General features: G+C 43.4%; 1 protein-coding gene across 1 annotated transcript; it reads right to left on the bottom strand.

Moving 5' to 3' along the window:
* Positions 1-981: 981 nt before the first annotated feature.
* SLC24A1 (solute carrier family 24 member 1) lies at positions 982-16,285 on the bottom strand. The gene is made up of 9 exons (XM_076348707.1): positions 15,341-16,285; positions 13,494-13,556; positions 12,341-12,449; positions 6,362-6,448; positions 4,383-4,486; positions 3,517-3,717; positions 3,050-3,139; positions 2,017-2,183; positions 982-1,253 (listed from the first exon to the last, which is right to left on the bottom strand). The coding sequence occupies exons 1-9, from the start codon at positions 16,262-16,264 to the stop codon at positions 1,004-1,006; spliced, it is 1,995 nt and encodes a 664-aa protein (XP_076204822.1). The 5' UTR covers positions 16,265-16,285; the 3' UTR covers positions 982-1,003.
* Between the last annotated feature and the right edge of the window lie 1,991 nt (positions 16,286-18,276).

Here is an 18,276-nt window from a genome sequence, read left to right as displayed (position 1 = left end):
GCTTTTGTTAGTGGTAATGTGGTATTCTAACCCCAGATCCGTTTAGTCTTGTTACAGTAGGATGTAAATCCATATGACATCACACTTGTATTGGTGGCACTTACCGTAAATTTTAGGGATTGTATTGCAAGATCAGATACAGATTTAAAAGGAGCCATATGGATACCTGTCAGGATTGCTGTGCAACTCTCAAATCCCATGTTGTTCTGCATGCAGAAATAACTCTTACTGCTTTGCTTTTTCCATGAAAACCTTAGTATTACATTTCCCACAGTCTTAAGAGGGCCAGCAAAAAGCATTTCATGAAGTTCATCGCATGTTCTGTGTACACTTTCTTGGAGGTGTGTGTAGAGTACCAGTTGTAGATGCTTTATAGTGGCATTCATGAAAGGATGAAAACTACCTGCATTAGGGAAGTCATGGCAAACTAGCTGCAGCACAAACCTCGGGAACCACTGTGCTCATTGCTTTTATGCAACTTGAAGGGAGTTAACTTCTGAGATGCAGAATGTGTGTCCACACAATGATTCTAAGCAGAGTAGTTCTGTAAGGGTAAGCAGTAAATGTCTGGTTCTGTTACTGGTTACTGAAGTAAAGTTCATTGATTTCAGTGAGTTTGAGCAGTTGACTAAGTAATTTAGAGTGCGTTCCTGAAAATATTTCTATAATGAGTAAATATTCTGTGCTGAAAATCAGTTCCGTTAACTTGAGGGGATCCGCCATACGGAAAACTTCATGCGTCTATATCATATCAGCCTTTCCACAAATGCCTAAATATGTATGTTATTTGATATCGGTCACTTCATTATCTGATCTTTTGTGGTCATAAAGAAAAACAGTAGAGGCTGACATACCACTTGAGATTTTTTTTTTATATTTTAAAGATATTTTATTCCCAGTAAGTTTATTATAATTCTGGTTGCTTTTTTCAGTAGAACAATTGCTACCTTAAACCCCTTTTGATTTTCATGTATGCTTACATACATCTTGAACTGTCCAAATGTCATACAGATACTGGGCAGGATATTATCTTGTCTTCTAACATCACACTGATGATCAAAAACACAAAGTAAAGAGCAAACATAGTGAGCCCCAGCAGTTTGTTCATTTTCCATTTACATAGAGCGATTGAGATAATCACAAATAGGAGCATGAGAAAAAGGAGAACAATTGCACAAAACAAACCATTGCTACTGACTGCAACTGGACTGAGCTCATTGAAGACAGAGTAAAGGAACCAAGGAACCGGCAAACTGCAAGTAAAGGAAAAGCAATTGAAATAAATGTTTTAAAGCAGTTGATTTTCTGCATCATAACTAAGCAATTTTTCCAAACTCGCAGGAAAAAAATGCATGATTGCATTCAGTATAACCCAGCATAAATCTAAAATTGATGTTGTTCGTGTCAAAAATTGCATTTGGATAATACTTGCACTATCATAATGCAAGCCAAGAATCTAAAAGGGTTTTTAAAATAGTACCTATGAATTAAGTGTCTCAGCATGCTATAATAAAGAAGTAAGTCCTGATGCTTTATTGATGAAAGATAAACACAGATACTGAGCCTTGATTGCATAGGATCTGAATGTCTGAGTGACTGGATAACTATCCTGTCTTTGATGTTAGCCAAAGATTTGCTGCATTTTTGCCTTGAAAAATCAGTAATTTTCTGTTGATTCAGAATTAGGTGAAGATGGTAGTGCTTCTGTTTTGAGTTACATACCATTATTTTCAGCTGCAGAACAATGAGCTGAACTATGCAACTTAATGTTCACTCTGCTGCACTAAGTTAGAAAAATCTGTCTTTCCTGACTACGTTAGGGTTTAAAAAAAAAAAAACACAAAAAACCAAAAAAAACCAAAAAACACAAAACAAAAAAACCCAAAAACTGGTTGTCCAGCTGCCCTTCATTTAATTACAGCTAAAATGAAATTAATTAAGACCCTGTTTGGAATAAAACCAGCTTGCTTTGTATTTCAGAAGAAATGCATCTTTTAGCATTGAACTAGTACTCACCCAACAGTGATATCGAAGATGTTGCTGCCTACAGAACTGGAGACAGCCATGTCACCTAAGCCTTTCCGTGCAACAATGACACTGGTGATAAGGTCAGGGATTGATGTTCCTGCTGCCAGTATGGTTAACCCCATAATTTCCTCTGATATCCCAATTGTTTCACCAACCTAATAAACGCAAAGAAAGTTGGGCAGGGCTGTTAGTTTTGGAACGTGGCATTTAATTGCTCTGTGCAGTCTTAGGTTTTGTGCCATATTTGAGTTAAAATATTCTGAATCCTCTTGAACACGGTAGTAGTTTTCTGCTTTATAGGATAAAAAGTTAAGTTTCATAGTCTATGTTGATCTCAGATTTGCTCTATAGTGCAGAGCATCCGATCGCAGTGTTGCCAAGACTAAGGAAGGCAAAGTCAGGTACAGCGCAACTCTTCTGTCCTAAGTTCACCTCTTCTGGATGCCTTCTACCTTTCTCTCTCCAAATACAACATCAGCTATGTATGATCCGAGAGCTTTGGGAAATGACAGTCTTCTGGATTTATGGCTTAATCAACTATACTGTGAATGTGCAATATATCACTAAATACAAACTGTGGGTCTGATTCTACAAGACGCAAAGTATTGTTTCCCAGAATACCAGGTGAACATTAAGGCAATGGGAGTTGAGATCATTTAGCGGCTTCCAGAATCAAAACCTGTATTTCCCTACAATTTTAATTAGGCAAGGGATAATTATGTTCTGCACAGAAGCATTTCTCAATGAAAAGGCAGTATTAAGATAAATCTTGACAGCACTTTTCCTTTCACTGATGCACAAATTCCCTTGGAAGCTCTCGAAAAAGAATGAGTCTTTGTCAAATCGAAAAGAATGAAATTGAAAATTCCCTTTTGGCTTCTAATAAAAAAGTTTCTACTGTTTTGACGGATGACCGCAGCTGTAATTCATCAGATAAAAAGTCACAGTGACACTGTTCCCTCTCTCTCTATCTACTTGTTCTGAAATGGTCTTGTTTGCAGAGATAAAATAAACCCCTCACCTGGTGAGCCCACCACACCATGAGGTAAGAGAATACAGCAATCCAGACGATGGATCCGAAAAACGTGATGACAAAGAATTTTCTGGAGTCCTGTTAAAACCAAGTTTGAAAAGAAAAACATGGAGAAGTTTCAGGAAAGTTAACAATCCCCAATGAAAATTATTTACCTGAAACACTTTACTGCAATCAATTGCTTTAACATGGACCCTCATCTCTCTAATTGTATTTGGTTTTTGTCAGCTTCATTAGATGACCAATAGTTGCTAGTCTTCTGTAGTTTATTAAATTAAGTCTCTGGAACTATGCTATGCTGCAGCTGGGGCTCCTGTCCCACTCCCTGCAGCATTAATAGCACTTTAAGTACGCAAAGTCTCTAGACGTGGAAAAACAGAACTGGGGACTCTTGCCGAGAGGAAATCTATAGTTCAGTTAATGAATCCAGTAGCAGAAGGAAGATAGATTCTTACTGGGTTTCTAACATCAGGCATAGTGCTCCAGAGAGGAAAGACAATGGGAAAGAGGAAAAGGTAAATTGCTTGTTTTTTCCTAGTTTCTGGCCATTCAAGAGATAATGGCTCATCGTTTTCATCATCATCTGTGCTGTCATCATCACTGTCTTCCTCACTCTCAGAGCTGCTGTCTTTGGAGGTATCGCTGTCTGAAGAGGGCTGTAGATCAGAAAAAAGAAAAATAGCCAATATGTTTTCACACTAACAAGGAGCTGCACAGCATTTATTCACCAGGGCCTCGCCTTGGCAGAGGTCAAATTTGTAACATGGCTGAATGCAGACACAGCCCATGTCTTGCTATTGTGGGACAAAATCCAGCCGTACCCTATCTCAGTGCCTGTGTATTATGTTAATTAACTTGTACGTATTAACTAGAATCAACTTTTAGATGGGGTTTTGACACAAATTAAACATTTACTGTCTCTGAAAACCTTTCCTCGTCAGAACAGCCAAATTACATCAATTGAAAGGAGGGATTAGGGAAACAAAGCAGAAACATGTACTGATGAACACAGGACAGGCAGATACTCATATCTTCCCTTATGTTGGAGTAGCCCTCTGACCTCAGAAGAGTCATCTGAAGAGAAAATACTATACAGTATCAGTTGGTGTCATATTTTGGACCTGATTCATGTTTGTAAGCCGAAATGTTTCAGCTAACGCCTTAATATATCTTATCACTACACACACAGTCTATTTATTGTTGCCAGTTACGGGAAATGGGTTGGGTCTTACCCCAAAAGTTCTAGAGAGGGAAGAAGGAAAGTACATGTGAAGTTTGGTCTGGACTGAGTGCTTATTGCCTATGATGCTTATTTAAATACCTGTCCATCTTGCGGTGCATCTGCCTTCTGTTTGTCTTTGCTGGGTTCAGAATCACTGGCAGGAGTTACCTGAACAGTGCTTGGTGCCTTCTTTTCCTCTTCTGCTAAAAGTGATAAGAGGGAATACCGGTTTCAGACATGTTAGCGTCAGGTAGTCGCCTTCCCCTTGATCAGCAGGAAGGTTTGAGCTTCCTGCAGAAACGTGTAGCATTTCATGTTAAATGCATTCTGATTGCTTAGGTTTTCTGTTTGTTCTCTCTGTCTTCTGTGGATTGTGATTAGTAAAAGCCGGGCAGAATCTGGCCCACCTGGCATAGAATGATACCTTGATGCTCCTATGACCTTCTATCTGAAACTGCTGTAAGAGGCACATGCGTAACAACAGGGAAATGCTAATTATCTGACCTACAACTGATGAGTGTTTCTTGGTTTCAGTCTGGATTCTGAAGATCTTATTAAAGCCATCCTTAAAAGCCAGAAAGGATGTAAAGCTTTGCTTCCCCTTTTTTTCTAGTAGAGCGTGGCATTCTCCAGGGAACTGATATTCTTTGAGGCTTCTGAGAAATGACTGTTAGGTGCTGCCAGACTTTAATCCCTAATCATTTGGTAGGTATTCAAATGTAAATAGGAAAGTGCTGACACATACAAGGAAATAACTGCAATGTCCTCTGTGCTGTTCCTGTGTTAACCTGCATAGCCAAGAACACCACACAAACCTCTATACAGAATACTGTAGACATATGGGTAACACAGAGCAGAGGTGAGAGGGAGTGCCTGACTCTCTGCTTGGTCACAGCAAGGGCCCTTTTCAGACTGCTGCAATTTAGGTTAAGGGATCCCTTCCATATAGTCAAGCCTGTCAAGTCAGTAGGATCGCGTTATCCCATGAATTGTACCAGGATGGGGCATTATAGGGTATCTTATCCTGAACTGGGTAAGCTGATCCAGTACAGCACAACTGCACTAGGGAGCAAGTCTGGAGGGAAGATTTTCAGAAATATGTGTTTTCAGTGAGTGTCATTTGGGATTTCTAAAACCAGGCCTTAAGAGAGTTCACCTGGGATACTTTCAGCCCAAAGTGGGAGACAGAGCGATAACACTTTTGGAATCTGCACAGCTCTACCTATGCACCAACAAAGTTTGTGGAACATGTCATGGGCTGAACGTTCATAGTTCAGTGAAGTCAATGCTGTGTTGATAACTCGCACTGAGAATTTACTTGTTTGTTAAACAGTATTTTCCTCAAGTTTGGTGTCATTCACATAGGTGAGGCCCAGTGTGAGGTACTCTGGTGACTGCTGTACTGCAGCAGGGTGCTTGTGGAGGTGGGACCTTCTACACAAAAGTGTGCTTGTTTTTCAAAATCTCCAGCCTCGCTGCCAGCACAGACCCGTGTTGTAGCACAGGCCAGCTGCTGCCTCTGAATCAGCTCAGAAAGCCTGTGTATCAGTAGTGATATAGAAAAAGCAAAAACTATTAAAAAGGAGGATGTACAGACCCTTAGAATTGTTATAGACAAAGTCAGTGCAGCTTTTCTCTGTGGAGGAACCTTGCGTGCTCTTCTGCTCTTGCAAGTGTGCCAAATTTCCAAGCTAAAATGAAGGTACTTTGTTTTAACGAACACCTCATTTGCAGGGTCTACCAAAGATCAGCAGCATAGCAGCACCCAACTGCTGTCTGTAATGGTCTGATTTCCCCTCTTCCACCCTTCCGGTTGCAATTTACACTACATCCTTGTAGCACTTTCTGTTTGGATGCTATGTCCTAGACTCCTGTGGGGATGGCGCTTATTGCCTACTGTTAGCAGGCATCGATTGATTTCTGCTGCATTATTATTGCAGCCATCTGTGACCAGTAATAACAGAAAATTTGTGTTAGACCATAGTGTTTCTTTGCCAGCCCTTGGGTGTTGAGTGCTGGGAAGGTGAGGGATTGCAGTGCAAAACAAGGCAAACAGCACTGATTCTTCTTGCACTCACCTTCTGGTTTTGATCCTTGTCTAGCCAGAGTCTCTACTTTGGCCTTGGCTATGTTGCTCAGGATGTCAATCCTGTCTTTAAATTTTGCTGTGGATGAGAAGGATGCATTCATCAGCAGCTGTCAGCTATGCAAAGCCCCCATTTACCTGCCTCCCCCCAACACACGCACGCTCTCTTGCCCCTTTCCTCTTGCATGGGTTGCAGTCAACACTGACGTGTGAGTTGTCTTTCTGGCTGTGGCCCTAGGTTTTGGCTGCTGCTAGTTGATCATAGCTGTTATATTTAAATGCTTAGTACTACGACAATTATGCCAACGTTTGACATGTAACCAATACTTTCATATTTAAAAGAGAATCTAGAGGGAAGAGAAATCCTTTCCAGTTCAGTAATACAGGGGATATCTGTACTTCATAGGAAGCAAATGCAGAAAGAACAGAGGACTGCTGATTTTTTTCAGGCTAGGTTATGTCCAAGCTAAAAATTACATCTTCCTTCTGCCATGTGGCTGTTGAAGAGGCTTTACTGTGCTGCTTGCAGCCTGGCGACCTGATGGTAAGGAAAAATAAAAACCTTTTATGTTCCAGTTATCTGGAATATGATTGATTTCTCTAAGTGTACACGAGTGTCTCCTCTGCTGGAGTTGATCTAAATTCCTGGTATCCAGGTTCAACAGGGTCCAGGCTACCCAAGAGATCATCTTCACCAGTGCAGTGCCCAGTACTATATTTCTGGGACTGCTGAGGACTTCTTCCACTGTAAACGGTGCTCTGCTCAGCTGAGCTGCTTTATTATTGTTTTACAGTGAACTGTGAAACTGTGTGTGTGTCTCCACCATTAGGTGTTGTGCTCAAATACCTTAACTCCTACTCTCATTGAAAGTGAGCAAGTCATTGGCTCAAAGAAAAGCCTCGTTTTGCTCTAGTCTATATTCTCTGTTGAGCTGCCTACCCAATGACTAAGCTGAGGGTTACAGGGTTTGCACAGGGACAGTAGCCACAAGAAGGCGGCCATGCTATGCTTGGCTTGTGTGCAGGGCTGTAAATTAATTTCCTCTGAAAGTTTTATCACGCTGATTTAATCTACTGTACTGTTGACTGTGCAACCAGAACATGCTGTTGTCATTTGCCTCAAGGGCAGGGCTCTGCCGCTTTATTCATCACTGTGATACTGAGTTAATAGAAATAGCAGGTTAGAGGCCCTCAGCCATGCAGGCAGATCTTCTGTTCTGAGCCGAACCTCATGAAAATCAGTAGACTCTGGTATATGTCAAATAACTGGGACTGGCTCAGACATTAAGGCTTCTGGGGACGAGTCCTGTTCTGGTGTGATTCCTGTTACCGTCTGACAGAAGCATTTTTCACCAACTGGGATTTCCACTGAACACTGGAATGGCTGGACAGAGATGAAACAATGAGCTCTTCTCCTTTGAAAGGCTGGCTGGGACTAAAAAGCCTGACTCTTCCATGCTCCTTGTCGATATTGAAGCCTACCGGAGGGGATGTGAAGAGCTTTGCTTCATTCCCCCTCTGCTGAAGCTAAGCACAAGCATACCCATCGGTGCAAGGCAACGAAGAGGTGACTTTTTGCTCCCAGTCTCCTCTAACCACTGGGCAATGCATCTTTCTGTTCAGCTTTTCCCAGAAGCTGTTGCAAAAGCTTCTGTCAGCAGGGTCAGGACGTTCAGGCTCAGCCTGAAAGAGATTATATAAATTCAAGATCCTGGCTCCCTGCCCTCACCTAGGCTGCGGGCTGAGTGCCGACCTGAGCGGAGCCTGTGAGCATCTCTGTGTCAGGATAAACAGATTAGGTCCAGGCCACTATCCAGTTCTCATGAGATCAGCCTTATTTAAAAAGGTGTTAATTCCTCTGACACACATGACATCCACATGCAGGATGGACTGAGACTGGAGGAAGAGCTGGCTATAAGCTGGCCAGATCTGCAGGTCAGCATGGGGAGGAAGGAGATCTGTCAGCTCAGTCCTTGCTAGTGCTGGGGATTAGCTGAGCAGGGCAGCGTGCTGGCTGTTTCAGCAGCCAGGGGCAGGGCACTGCCAGTGCTCCGCAGCCCTGTGGGCTCAGTCCTCACTGAGGACTGCAGTCCCCTGGGGCATTCGCTGCTGGTAACTCTGCCCCCTGGTCTGAGCGCCCATCACACGGGACATGCCCGTGTCCAGGGGCCCTGAGATGCTCTTCAGGAAGATTCCTATCCTGTGGATTGACAACATCCAGGCTGGACTTAAGGTGGCAACTGAGCTTCTACCTTGAGTTTGGCTCTTATTTTTAATTAATTATTTGGCTCTAATATTTAATCTAACAGGACTAACTTACAACATGAACAACAGGAAGGACTTTTTTCTCTAAAATTTGGCAAAACCTGGAGGATTTGGGGATGCTGCTGTCTAAAAGTAGACATAAAAAACATCTCATGACTCCCTTTACCCCTTCATATCATGATTCTCTTAAAACAAGTGATTGAATGCTAATGAAGCAAGGAGAAACTGTAGCTGCCTTCAGTCTTCTAGCTCAACTCTAGCCTGCAACACTGCCTGCTGCTCTATTCTGGTCTAATTTCCAAAGTCATTAGCTTGTTAACTGGGGCATACTGAGGGTAGACAGCTCTGATAACCTTGCTGCTGGAGCAAGCCTTTTTCTTCATTCAAAAGTGAAAGTGGGCTTCTGTCTTCTTCCCTGTATGACTAGAATTTAAAGGATAATCTGATGGTAAGACTGGAAGTTCAGAAATGAGAGGGTTCCTCAGTTTTTCCAAAATCCTTGTTCCCTTTAATTCTCCAACAGTTCCCTCTGGTGTCTAGCCGGAAGGTCTTGAAAAGATCTCATGCTCTGCTTTACACACTTTCAGAGAAAGTGGGGAAAAGACCAAAGCTGCTAGAAATTCCTCATTTAAAAGAAAAAGGCACTTTGAAAATAAAAGCTTCTATCAAAAATACAATTCAGGATGCAATGTAAATGTTAGAACTTCTGAAGTAAAACACCTAGTATCCTGTAGACAGAGAAATCCCTTCCTAATACAAAAAGAAAAAATAAACATTCTAAACTTGGTTAAGTTTCTGTTAAATGAGAAATTTTGTTTCACACAAGAAGTGTTGCATTAGGAACAGTGAAACAAAGTTTGTGTTTCAGACTTCTGCTTTATTTCTAAGGCCTCTGCCTCTGGAATTCGGTTTTGGAGGCCCAGTGCCGGCAGTTTTTCTACATTTTGGACCCTTGCTGCCCTGAAACTACTTCTGTGCTGCCCAAATAAAATGCAGCTGCAGCAGAAAGAAGGAAACCCTACAGAGATCCTAATTTCAGTAGGTTAAGTTAGGAACTGCTGAGCAATAGTTGGCAACCTTTTTCTTTTGTAGCGTGTTCTTTACCACAGCCTCTAAGTGCTGATGCTACAGGCATTGGCAAGAAGGAACAAGGACCCTTGAGGAAAGATAAATTGCTTTGGGATCATCTTTTATGTTGCAACCTAATTACAGAAATGTGTCCGGTACAGACAGTGCTGCACACACTGTGAAGAGAAAGACTTTGTTGGTGATCAGTGGGAACTAGGCACCCAGCTGTCCTGAGGGTGCCAAAGGGCTGCAGTACTATTAACACAAAGGCTGAGCTCGCAGTCCTGATATACCTTTCGGGTTCAAATCCTTTTTCAGTGTCATCCTGGGGAAGTCACTTCATCTTTTTGGCCAAGATCTTTAAGGCACTTAGGTTTCCCAGTCTGTTCATAAACGATTCCTTTTCTCCAGACTCCCTTTTCTTTAGGTATGAATTTACCAGGGTAAGGAGTGTCTTCTACTAGATACACAGGACCTAGGACACTGGCTCCTTGATTTTGAGTGCTGTGCTGTTGTAATATCAGTAACTTTCTTTATCATTATCTTTTCTAAGGAGCTGACTGTTCCAGCAGTGTTGAGTGAAACAGGCATGTACCTGGGGCAGAGGTTTTGCCCTTAACTCAGTGGCATTATTACAGTAAAGGGTCTAAGAAATAACAACCTTCTGGAGAGACTGTAACCCATCCTCGCATCGTCCCTGTTGTATTAGACTTGCTTAAGTACCTATGGTCACACTCCCATCTAGTGGCTGCCGCATACAGAGACAGTAACTCAAATTCTGCCTAGCTGAAATGAGAGGGCAAGTTTTCTTTCAGAGAATATCCAGACCACTCCCCCCCGAGTCTCATTTATTCAATATTCACAAGTCGTGGTAATAAAGCCTCTTCAGCAAGGCCAGTGTCTTACAACTGTATTGAAGCCCTGCAGCAGTGTATTTTGGGCTGAGCTAGCTGGGACAGCACTGGAGCACTCTCCTTGGCCTGGGCTGGCATCCTCAGGCCCCCACAATTCCTGCTGAGGTCCCAGGGTTTCACCAGGACACCAGCCTGGACTATCAAGCCAAATGTGTGCTGGCCTGGGGTGGGCAGATGCTGCACAAAGGCATTTAAAGGTGCAGGAAGGATGAGAAGGAGCTGGAGGGTCTCTGAGGGGCAGCAGTCCCTCAGGTATGGCACTTTCTGATGCTAAAGGCAATGGCATGTCTTCTTGTAAGTTTTTGTTTTTGTCCTTGTGCTGTTGACACCACCTTTTGGGGGGGGTCAGGAGGCAAGGGCAGTAGAGCAAACCCTGATGAGTCTGGCTCTTGTTAGGCTACCATTAGTAACATGATGGGTGCCTTCACTAAAATCTATCAAAGCGGACACTTATCTGACTTGCTGTCCTTATCAAGCCTCCTTTGTCCCCTCGATCAGTTCATGCAGCTGGGATTTTGATCTGGAGAGTCCTTTTTGTAACCTCTGTGATAGACACGAGAGGTGTTGATCTGCTTAGCTTCAATCTCTCTTTGAATGGACAACAGATAATCTCTTTAGAACAAGTAGGGCAGTGGAGGGGCAGGGCATGTGTTGAGCTAGGAAAGAAAATCTAAAAAAACCTGTCTTCTTTTAACATGCTTCACCATTTCTTGGAAAGTGAACCTCCACACTGTGTTTGGATTAAAGTTGACACAAAGCAGCACGTTAAAAGTTTGTGTGCAAAGATCCTGGGTCTCTCTGGAGATGTGGCTTCTCTGCACACTGGGCAGTTTAAAAGAAGGTGTTTTAGTCCTGAGCTGATCAGCCCTTGGCCATGGGGAGTTGGCCCATTGCCTGCAAAGTGCTGTGGGTACAGTTTACCATGGCAGTGATGATGATACTGCAGTGTTGCAGGTGGGCTTTTAGATGTGCTCAGTGTCAGTCTAAATCACATACAGATTGGCTTAACCATCATAATTGGAACCTGCTGTGTGTTTTAGATCTCAGCTGGCATTTTAACCACTGTCAAAACAATAATTCTTCAAGGGTTTTAACTTCTTTTTCCTCTTCTTCAGGTTTATGCCTTGTGAGGGGCTTTGTGCACAGCTAGGGTGGTGTGTAGGTAATGAGCTCTCCCTGTGTTCATTTTCCCATTATAAATGAGACTGACAGGTTGAGCAGCTCTTTCTCAAAAATGTAGTCAGCATTGAATGCTGCTGTTCCAAGGCTGTGGTGAGGTCTGAGCTAAGAAGAGGAAGGAAGATGTGACATGCTATGAGATGGAGGAAGCCTGTAACTCATTTGCTGCTCCTGCTCTCACAGGGTCAGCAGAAGATGGGGGACCGCAGTGAGTGCCACTGCAGAGACCCCAGCAACAGCAGCTGCTCCACATGCCCTCATCCTCCCTCAAGCAGCAGCTGCCACCACAGCAGTAACCAGTTTGGCACAGACAAAGTAGATATGGCAGGGCCAAGATGTGAGGTGTTTGTCCTTGCTAGCCATGCAATTAGACAGGGTTCATCCCACCGTTGCAGAGCTCCCCCCCAACATTACCTGTGATACTCAGAGCTGCATTTCAAGGATGATCCCCAACACCCTGACATACAAAAGCTGTATTCCCAGTTAAACTGCTCTGCGCTCAGGGCTGCAAACCCAAATCCCTCAGATGTGGAGCATTCACTCACCTTCTGTCAGGGGGTCCAGGGTGTGGATCATGAGTTGGAAGATGGTGCTGCGCATTTGAGAGTTGTGTAGGGAGGCTGAGCTGCTGCCTCGCTGTAAGGCTGATGCAGGCTATGGAAAGGTACAATGCAGCAGTCAATAGCAGTTTCCTCCTCAAAACATCTCCACCGTTGGTTCGCCTCTGCCCTGAGGATGCATTTATATGGAGGCTGATCTCCCCAACCCAAGGAGCAGCCTCAGCATGGATTTTAAACAGCCTCTGCATTCAAGTTCACAGGATGGCTGTCAGTATCAACTGTTCACAGCAAGAGACATGCTCTTCAGATAGCAAGCCAACCTGTCCTTAGATAAATACAACAGGCTCACACGGACTCAGCATCAATACAATGTTATTATAAATTATAATAATCGAAGCATGCAGTGCTTTTAGTTATAAACTTGTTAATAACTGTGTAGATTTATATGCTGCTAAAAGATAATGTTACAGTCATGCCAAGTGTCCTGACTTAACTCAAAAGCTCTGGTGTTCTGTTCCTATAGTCAACACCAGAGTCCTAATGAGCTTTTGACTGAACATTAATTAGTACAGGTAGGTTAAGTGCGCAGAGGGACAAGTAGCATCCATACGAGGAAGCTAAGACCTGTTATTTTACGTACATATGCAGCCACTACATCAGATAGGCCTCTCCGTGCAATGGCTGGCCAGCCACGGGGAAGACAAAGGGTCAGCAATTTAACCAGGAGCAGAGGAATAAGCTCTTCAGTGTTAGCTACGGGGAAGGACAGACCCTACCAGCCTCTGCTCTGGGAGCTCAGGAGGACAATTGGCCATGAAACCAGGTAAGAAAAGTAATGCTCCGAATTTCTCTACGCCCATTTAAAGCATAGAATGAATAGCACTCTGCTAGTCAAATCCACTTGGGAAGCCTGAGCTGTCTCTTAATTTTTATAAAAAGTTCTTTGAGGACACAACTCAGCCAGGTGTCCTCTTAAGTAAGCTGTGGATATTGTGCCAAGCATGGCTGGTTCTTTGCACAAAGTAGGATTTGATCCAGGTTTCTTGACGCAGAAGTTGACACCTTTATTCATGACCTGACGTGGGGAGGGGTTCAAAATACAATAACTTCAGATCCCTGAAAAGTTGCTTAGACCTACCTGCAGCTTCCTCCCATCTGCTGGATTCTTTGTTCCATCATCTGCAACTGCCCCACTGCTTTTCTGCATGGAAGCAAGAACAAAAATGATTGAAAACCACTACCGCTTCCCCTGCTTTTTCAGGATATAATGATAGCTCTTCAGGCTGCTGTCTGTGAGAAAGTGGGACAGCTAATAGAAATGACTATTCACGGATGCTACTGAAAGAGCTGAAACCATGTGCTCTCCTTAAAACCATGTGGCCTCCAAGAGAAACAGGATTCTACCTACAGGTCCTCAGTGATGATGTAGGTACCTGGAGGTGGACTCAAATGGCCTCTACTGTCTGATTCCTATAGATATAGGCAGCCCCAGACTTCATCCCCAAACATCTGTATCCTGACTCATTTTCCAGCAGAGGCAGAGTGAAGGTGCAAAGGGGTATTTTTTTCCAATAATCAGCATTACTTTCCATATAGGTAATTTATTTTTCCCAAGGGTTAGGTCCAGCAGCTCTCTGTCATGCTACTGTGTGCTAGTGAGAGTTCTCTGTAAACTTAAAGTGCAGGGGTTTTTTTTCCTTCAGTCTGAATGGTTGGATTCAATTTGTGATGATTGGTGATGTCCACAGTGATGTATGTGTGTAGCTGCAGTATCTTGCACGTGTATCCCACTGGAATGCAACACATGAGCTTTCAGGACTCCCAGCCTCGAGCCCTGGCTGAAAGACAGACCAGGAGGAGAAAAGAAAAGCACTTTCTTGATTCTGCACCACTTCAATTATCCTCACCTGTCTTCCTTTCTTTCCTTAAATTATGTGGAGTGCTGAGACCGGAAGGGGCAAAGCATGCTTGAGTGCCAGTGACACACGTCTGACTAGTAAAGCATGTGAATGCCAGAGGACAATTTGAAATCTAATGGTCTCTGCTTGACAGTCAGCAGTAGCAGAGGTCAAGAGGACAAAGAGGCAGCTGGGGGAGGGACAAAGGAGGAAGAAGTGGGCAGGCACACTCAAGAAGACAAAGCCCCAGGTGTTCTGGAGACCATGTCCGGGCCAGATCTGCTAGTCTGAAAGGGTAATTGGCTCTGGGGTCACCCTCAGGTACTGTCTTTGTGTAAGCAGTCAACTCTTCTTTCAAAAGACAATGAGTGAAGGGCACTGGTCTCAAATCTGGAGCGTGTAGACAAGCCACAAACCTCTCTGCCTGAGCACCAGCGGCATACAGAATTGTCTCTGAGCACACACAGCTGTGGTCAGTGCATGGAAATGGGATCTGGGCATTTCGATCTTGTTGCCAAATGCTGATCGGGAGAGGTGGCAATGGTTGCTAAAGGCTGCCAGATCCCCTTCTGTGCTGCAGTTTGGGTAACAAGTGATACCACCAGCATCCCAGCAACACACTCAGCTTCAGAATGGAAAAGGAGAATTTCCTCCAACATCTCTCATCTGCAAAAGGTTTGGACAGCACCTCTTACCAGAAGCCTTTTTTCGTCTATTTAACACAGAATTGTCCGATCATGTTCTCAGACTAACAATGTGTTCCTGCAAGTGGTTTTTTTGAAACTCCTTTGCAACAACTGAGTGAGGAAAATGCCACGCATGTCTTTGAAAGTAGATAATTGACCGCAACAGATATCTTTAGTAATTGCAAGGGTAAAACTCCCTTTTAGTGGTGTTCTCTAATTTCTTAGAATCTCTACTATCTAGATTGCATTTTCCTCATTCTATAACCGTAATTATTGATCAGTACCTGTATTCTGAGGTTTTGTTTGAATATGCACTTTGTGAAGGAGATGCAGTTTTTCTTTGTGGTTTACACTAGAACGAATTATTTCCAAGTTGCCCTCTGAACAATAAGGACACCAACCTTCCGTATATGCTGTGCTGATGCTGCCTGCACAGCATTTAGCTTCTTGTTCAGCTCCTGCTTCACCCATTGTTCTAGGTACACGTTCTGTTTCATAGTGAATACATATGTGGCATAGGCAGTCAGTAAAAGGAGGCTTTCCCACCAATCAATGACACTGTCTAGGAAAAACAGGATGAGCATCAGTAAGTCTACAATGTAGAATGAGACGTCTCTAAATAAGGGCCACCATGTCAGGTGGAGTATCTCCCTTGAGAAGAGGGCACAGGTGCCAATGACAAAGAGGATATTAAACACTGCTGAGCCCACAATGGTACCGATGCCCACATTGCTGTGTGAGATGAAGACACCTATGAGGGAGGTGAAGAGTTCTGGTGCTGATCCACCTGCTGCCATGAAGGTGGCTCCAGCCACATCTTCAGAGATCTGCAACTTCTCTGTGATCACTCCCAAAGCAGGGACAAAATACTCATCACACACTATGGCCAAGGCCACGAATACATATATCATGCCAAAGATGTGAAGTACAACCCACCCTTGCCTGCGTTCTTCCACACTGAATAGGTCCTGGGGATATTCTCCTTTGGACTCGTGTGGTGCCTTTTCATCTGGGTAGCTTTCACTGACATTTTCTCGCTGTGGTGTTGTATCCACTAATGTAGTGATGGGCACAGTTGGCTCAGGATCCACATATACACAGTGCCTTATTTTGGGTGCTGCTGTGACATTGCCTGTTACGGCAGTCTTGTTGCTGGAGAGGTCCCTGGAGGTCACTTTGCCAGGGTCCGTGGTTTGGGGTGCTGTGTGTGGTGCTGGAAGGGCAGAGGGGCTGAACTGGAGCTGGTAGAGAGAGAGGACCAACACTATGGCAAGCAAGAAAAAGATTCGGTTCCGTTGTAGCCGTCTTCTCCGTGGTAAATGCATTTCCTAAAGGTTCAAAAATCAGAGCCGTGTCCAGAAGCCACTGAAGACTTCTCTTGATCAGCAATTTGCATTTATATCCACCATTGGAGTTTCTAGCTGATCTTAGGCATCAGGAGTGAAACTGCATGACACGAAGTGTAGAATTCTGCAAAAGAAAATCTGGTGTAAAAAATAAAGTACTGCAACTTGCCACCATTTGGGTAGCATTACTTCACTGGCTGCTTTTCTGTTTTTCAATAAAAAGAAATGGACTTAAATGAGTAAAGGCAGATCTAGATTCAGGTTTCAGGCTTTTTTTTTTATGACTGTAGGCTATGTTGATTAATAATCAAAGGTTTGGCTTAATAGAGAGGAGTTGGCCGAGATAGTGCAATCTGAGCTGTATTCTGATTCCACCTAATGCCCACATCCAGGAGCTATTAAGGCTTGTGTTTTCACTTGAGTCCAGCTGTTACTCTGTAACATAAACAGTTGGGTCACTCTTCTGCAGGAGGAGAGGATAGGGCTTCTGTTAAGGAACCTACTTTAAATTGTTAGAAAAGATGACACTCTGAAGACAAGATCATGCTGTTAAAGCCTCCCTCCTACCAGACCAGTTATTCACCTAAGTAACATCAACAGGAGGATGAAAACTACTTGATAGTTCCCAACTCTGCTGCTCCGTGGCTCTCCAGCCTTGCACTCCCACAGAATACAAACCAAGCAATGGTGAGCTTTTTTCTTTCGGTTTGAGAAAAGCATGAGAAGACTTGGTTCTAGTAAAACTGAGGGTGCTGAGCATCCATTTGTTTCTATGACTACATCTTTCAAGCCTTTCTGTACAAATCAGAACTGGCAAAGTGGAATTGCAATCATACCTTTTATTAGGGGATAATTAGCATATCTTGCATAATTATTTGCACGGCATTTAGAAAGGGAGAGAAATTGTAAATGCCAGAGTGACAGAGCCTGCAGCTGTGACAGTATGGAGACAGTGATTTGGGGCTGGACAGAATGTACCCTTCAGCACTGCTTGAATGTTTTACCTTAGAATATCACTCTTCATTAATTATTTTTTTTCCCCCAGACTGGGAATGTTACGTTATTCTTGAGCTGGATGTGAATCACAGTTCTGCAAGCCATTCTCAGATAAGCTCTTCATGCAAGTTAGCACACACTTACCCTCTTGCACAACACCCAGTGAAGTAATCAGCCTAAATGTCTTGCAAGACAGGCATTATTATCTTCTTTTAAATAGCTGGGAGGATCACTAAGGCAACAGTAATAGAGGGTCATGGGAGTACACCTAGATAAATAGATGATATAAGCTTTGCTTTTCATATGTAAAAAGAACAAAAGCATGCATATGGCAGAACTGCATAATATGTATAACAAATTGCACACTATTAGAAAATAACCCTTCCTAACAAAGATAAGAGAGTAAAAAGAATGACACACAGAGCAGAAGACGTATGCACACATGCCTATTTAAACACTGTTTTTACTTCTCCTCTCCAAAATGAGCTGCTTAAAAGACCTTTTGCAAGCAGAAACATATCCAAAGCTAGGATCAATTGTAAGAGCTCTCCAGCCTTTCACAATACCTGACCATCAGCCTCTTTGTTTCTCTAGTCTTGTAAGTTTAGCAGTTCTCTTACAGGTCAGCTCCTGATCAACTCCTTTCTCACTGGTTGGACTGTCTCAGTCATAAGAGATCTGAAGCAATCAAATGAACCTCCACAGCTTACCTTCCAAAGGTGCTGTCCAAGAGGAAGAGGAGTACCAAGGGTTGAGCGTAGTGCTGGAAGCTTCTTGGATACTTAGCAGCCAGATGGGAGATGCTGTTGCAGAGAGAGAGGGGCAGATGAAAATGATCCCATTTTCACGATGCCTCTGCTGGCGGAGTTCTAATACAAGAGAGGGTCAGGTGTGAAGGACATATTACTGGAGGAATAGCCAATCCAGTTTAATACCTGCAGTCCCTAAGAAGATTAAATAGTATTGTATAGATTTGGGTCTATCTCTGAAGCCAA

This window comes from Aptenodytes patagonicus, chromosome 10, assembly GCF_965638725.1.
Source record: "Aptenodytes patagonicus chromosome 10, bAptPat1.pri.cur, whole genome shotgun sequence".
NCBI classification, from domain to species: domain Eukaryota; kingdom Metazoa; phylum Chordata; class Aves; order Sphenisciformes; family Spheniscidae; genus Aptenodytes; species Aptenodytes patagonicus.
The sequence above is the reverse complement of the archived record's forward strand: the minus strand, read 5'-3'. Positions and strand labels throughout refer to the sequence as shown.

Coding starts and splice junctions, on each gene's coding strand:
- SLC24A1 (XM_076348707.1), bottom strand. CDS start 16,264: ATGCATTTACCACGGAGAAGACGGCTACAACGGAACCGAATCTTTTTC. Junction 12,450..13,493: donor CAGATGGGAGGAAGCTGCAG/GTAGGTCTAAGC, acceptor ACCTTTCCATAG/CCTGCATCAGCCTTACAGCG. Junction 6,449..12,340: donor CCTGGACCCCCTGACAGAAG/GTGAGTGAATGC, acceptor TCTCATCCACAG/CAAAATTTAAAGACAGGATT.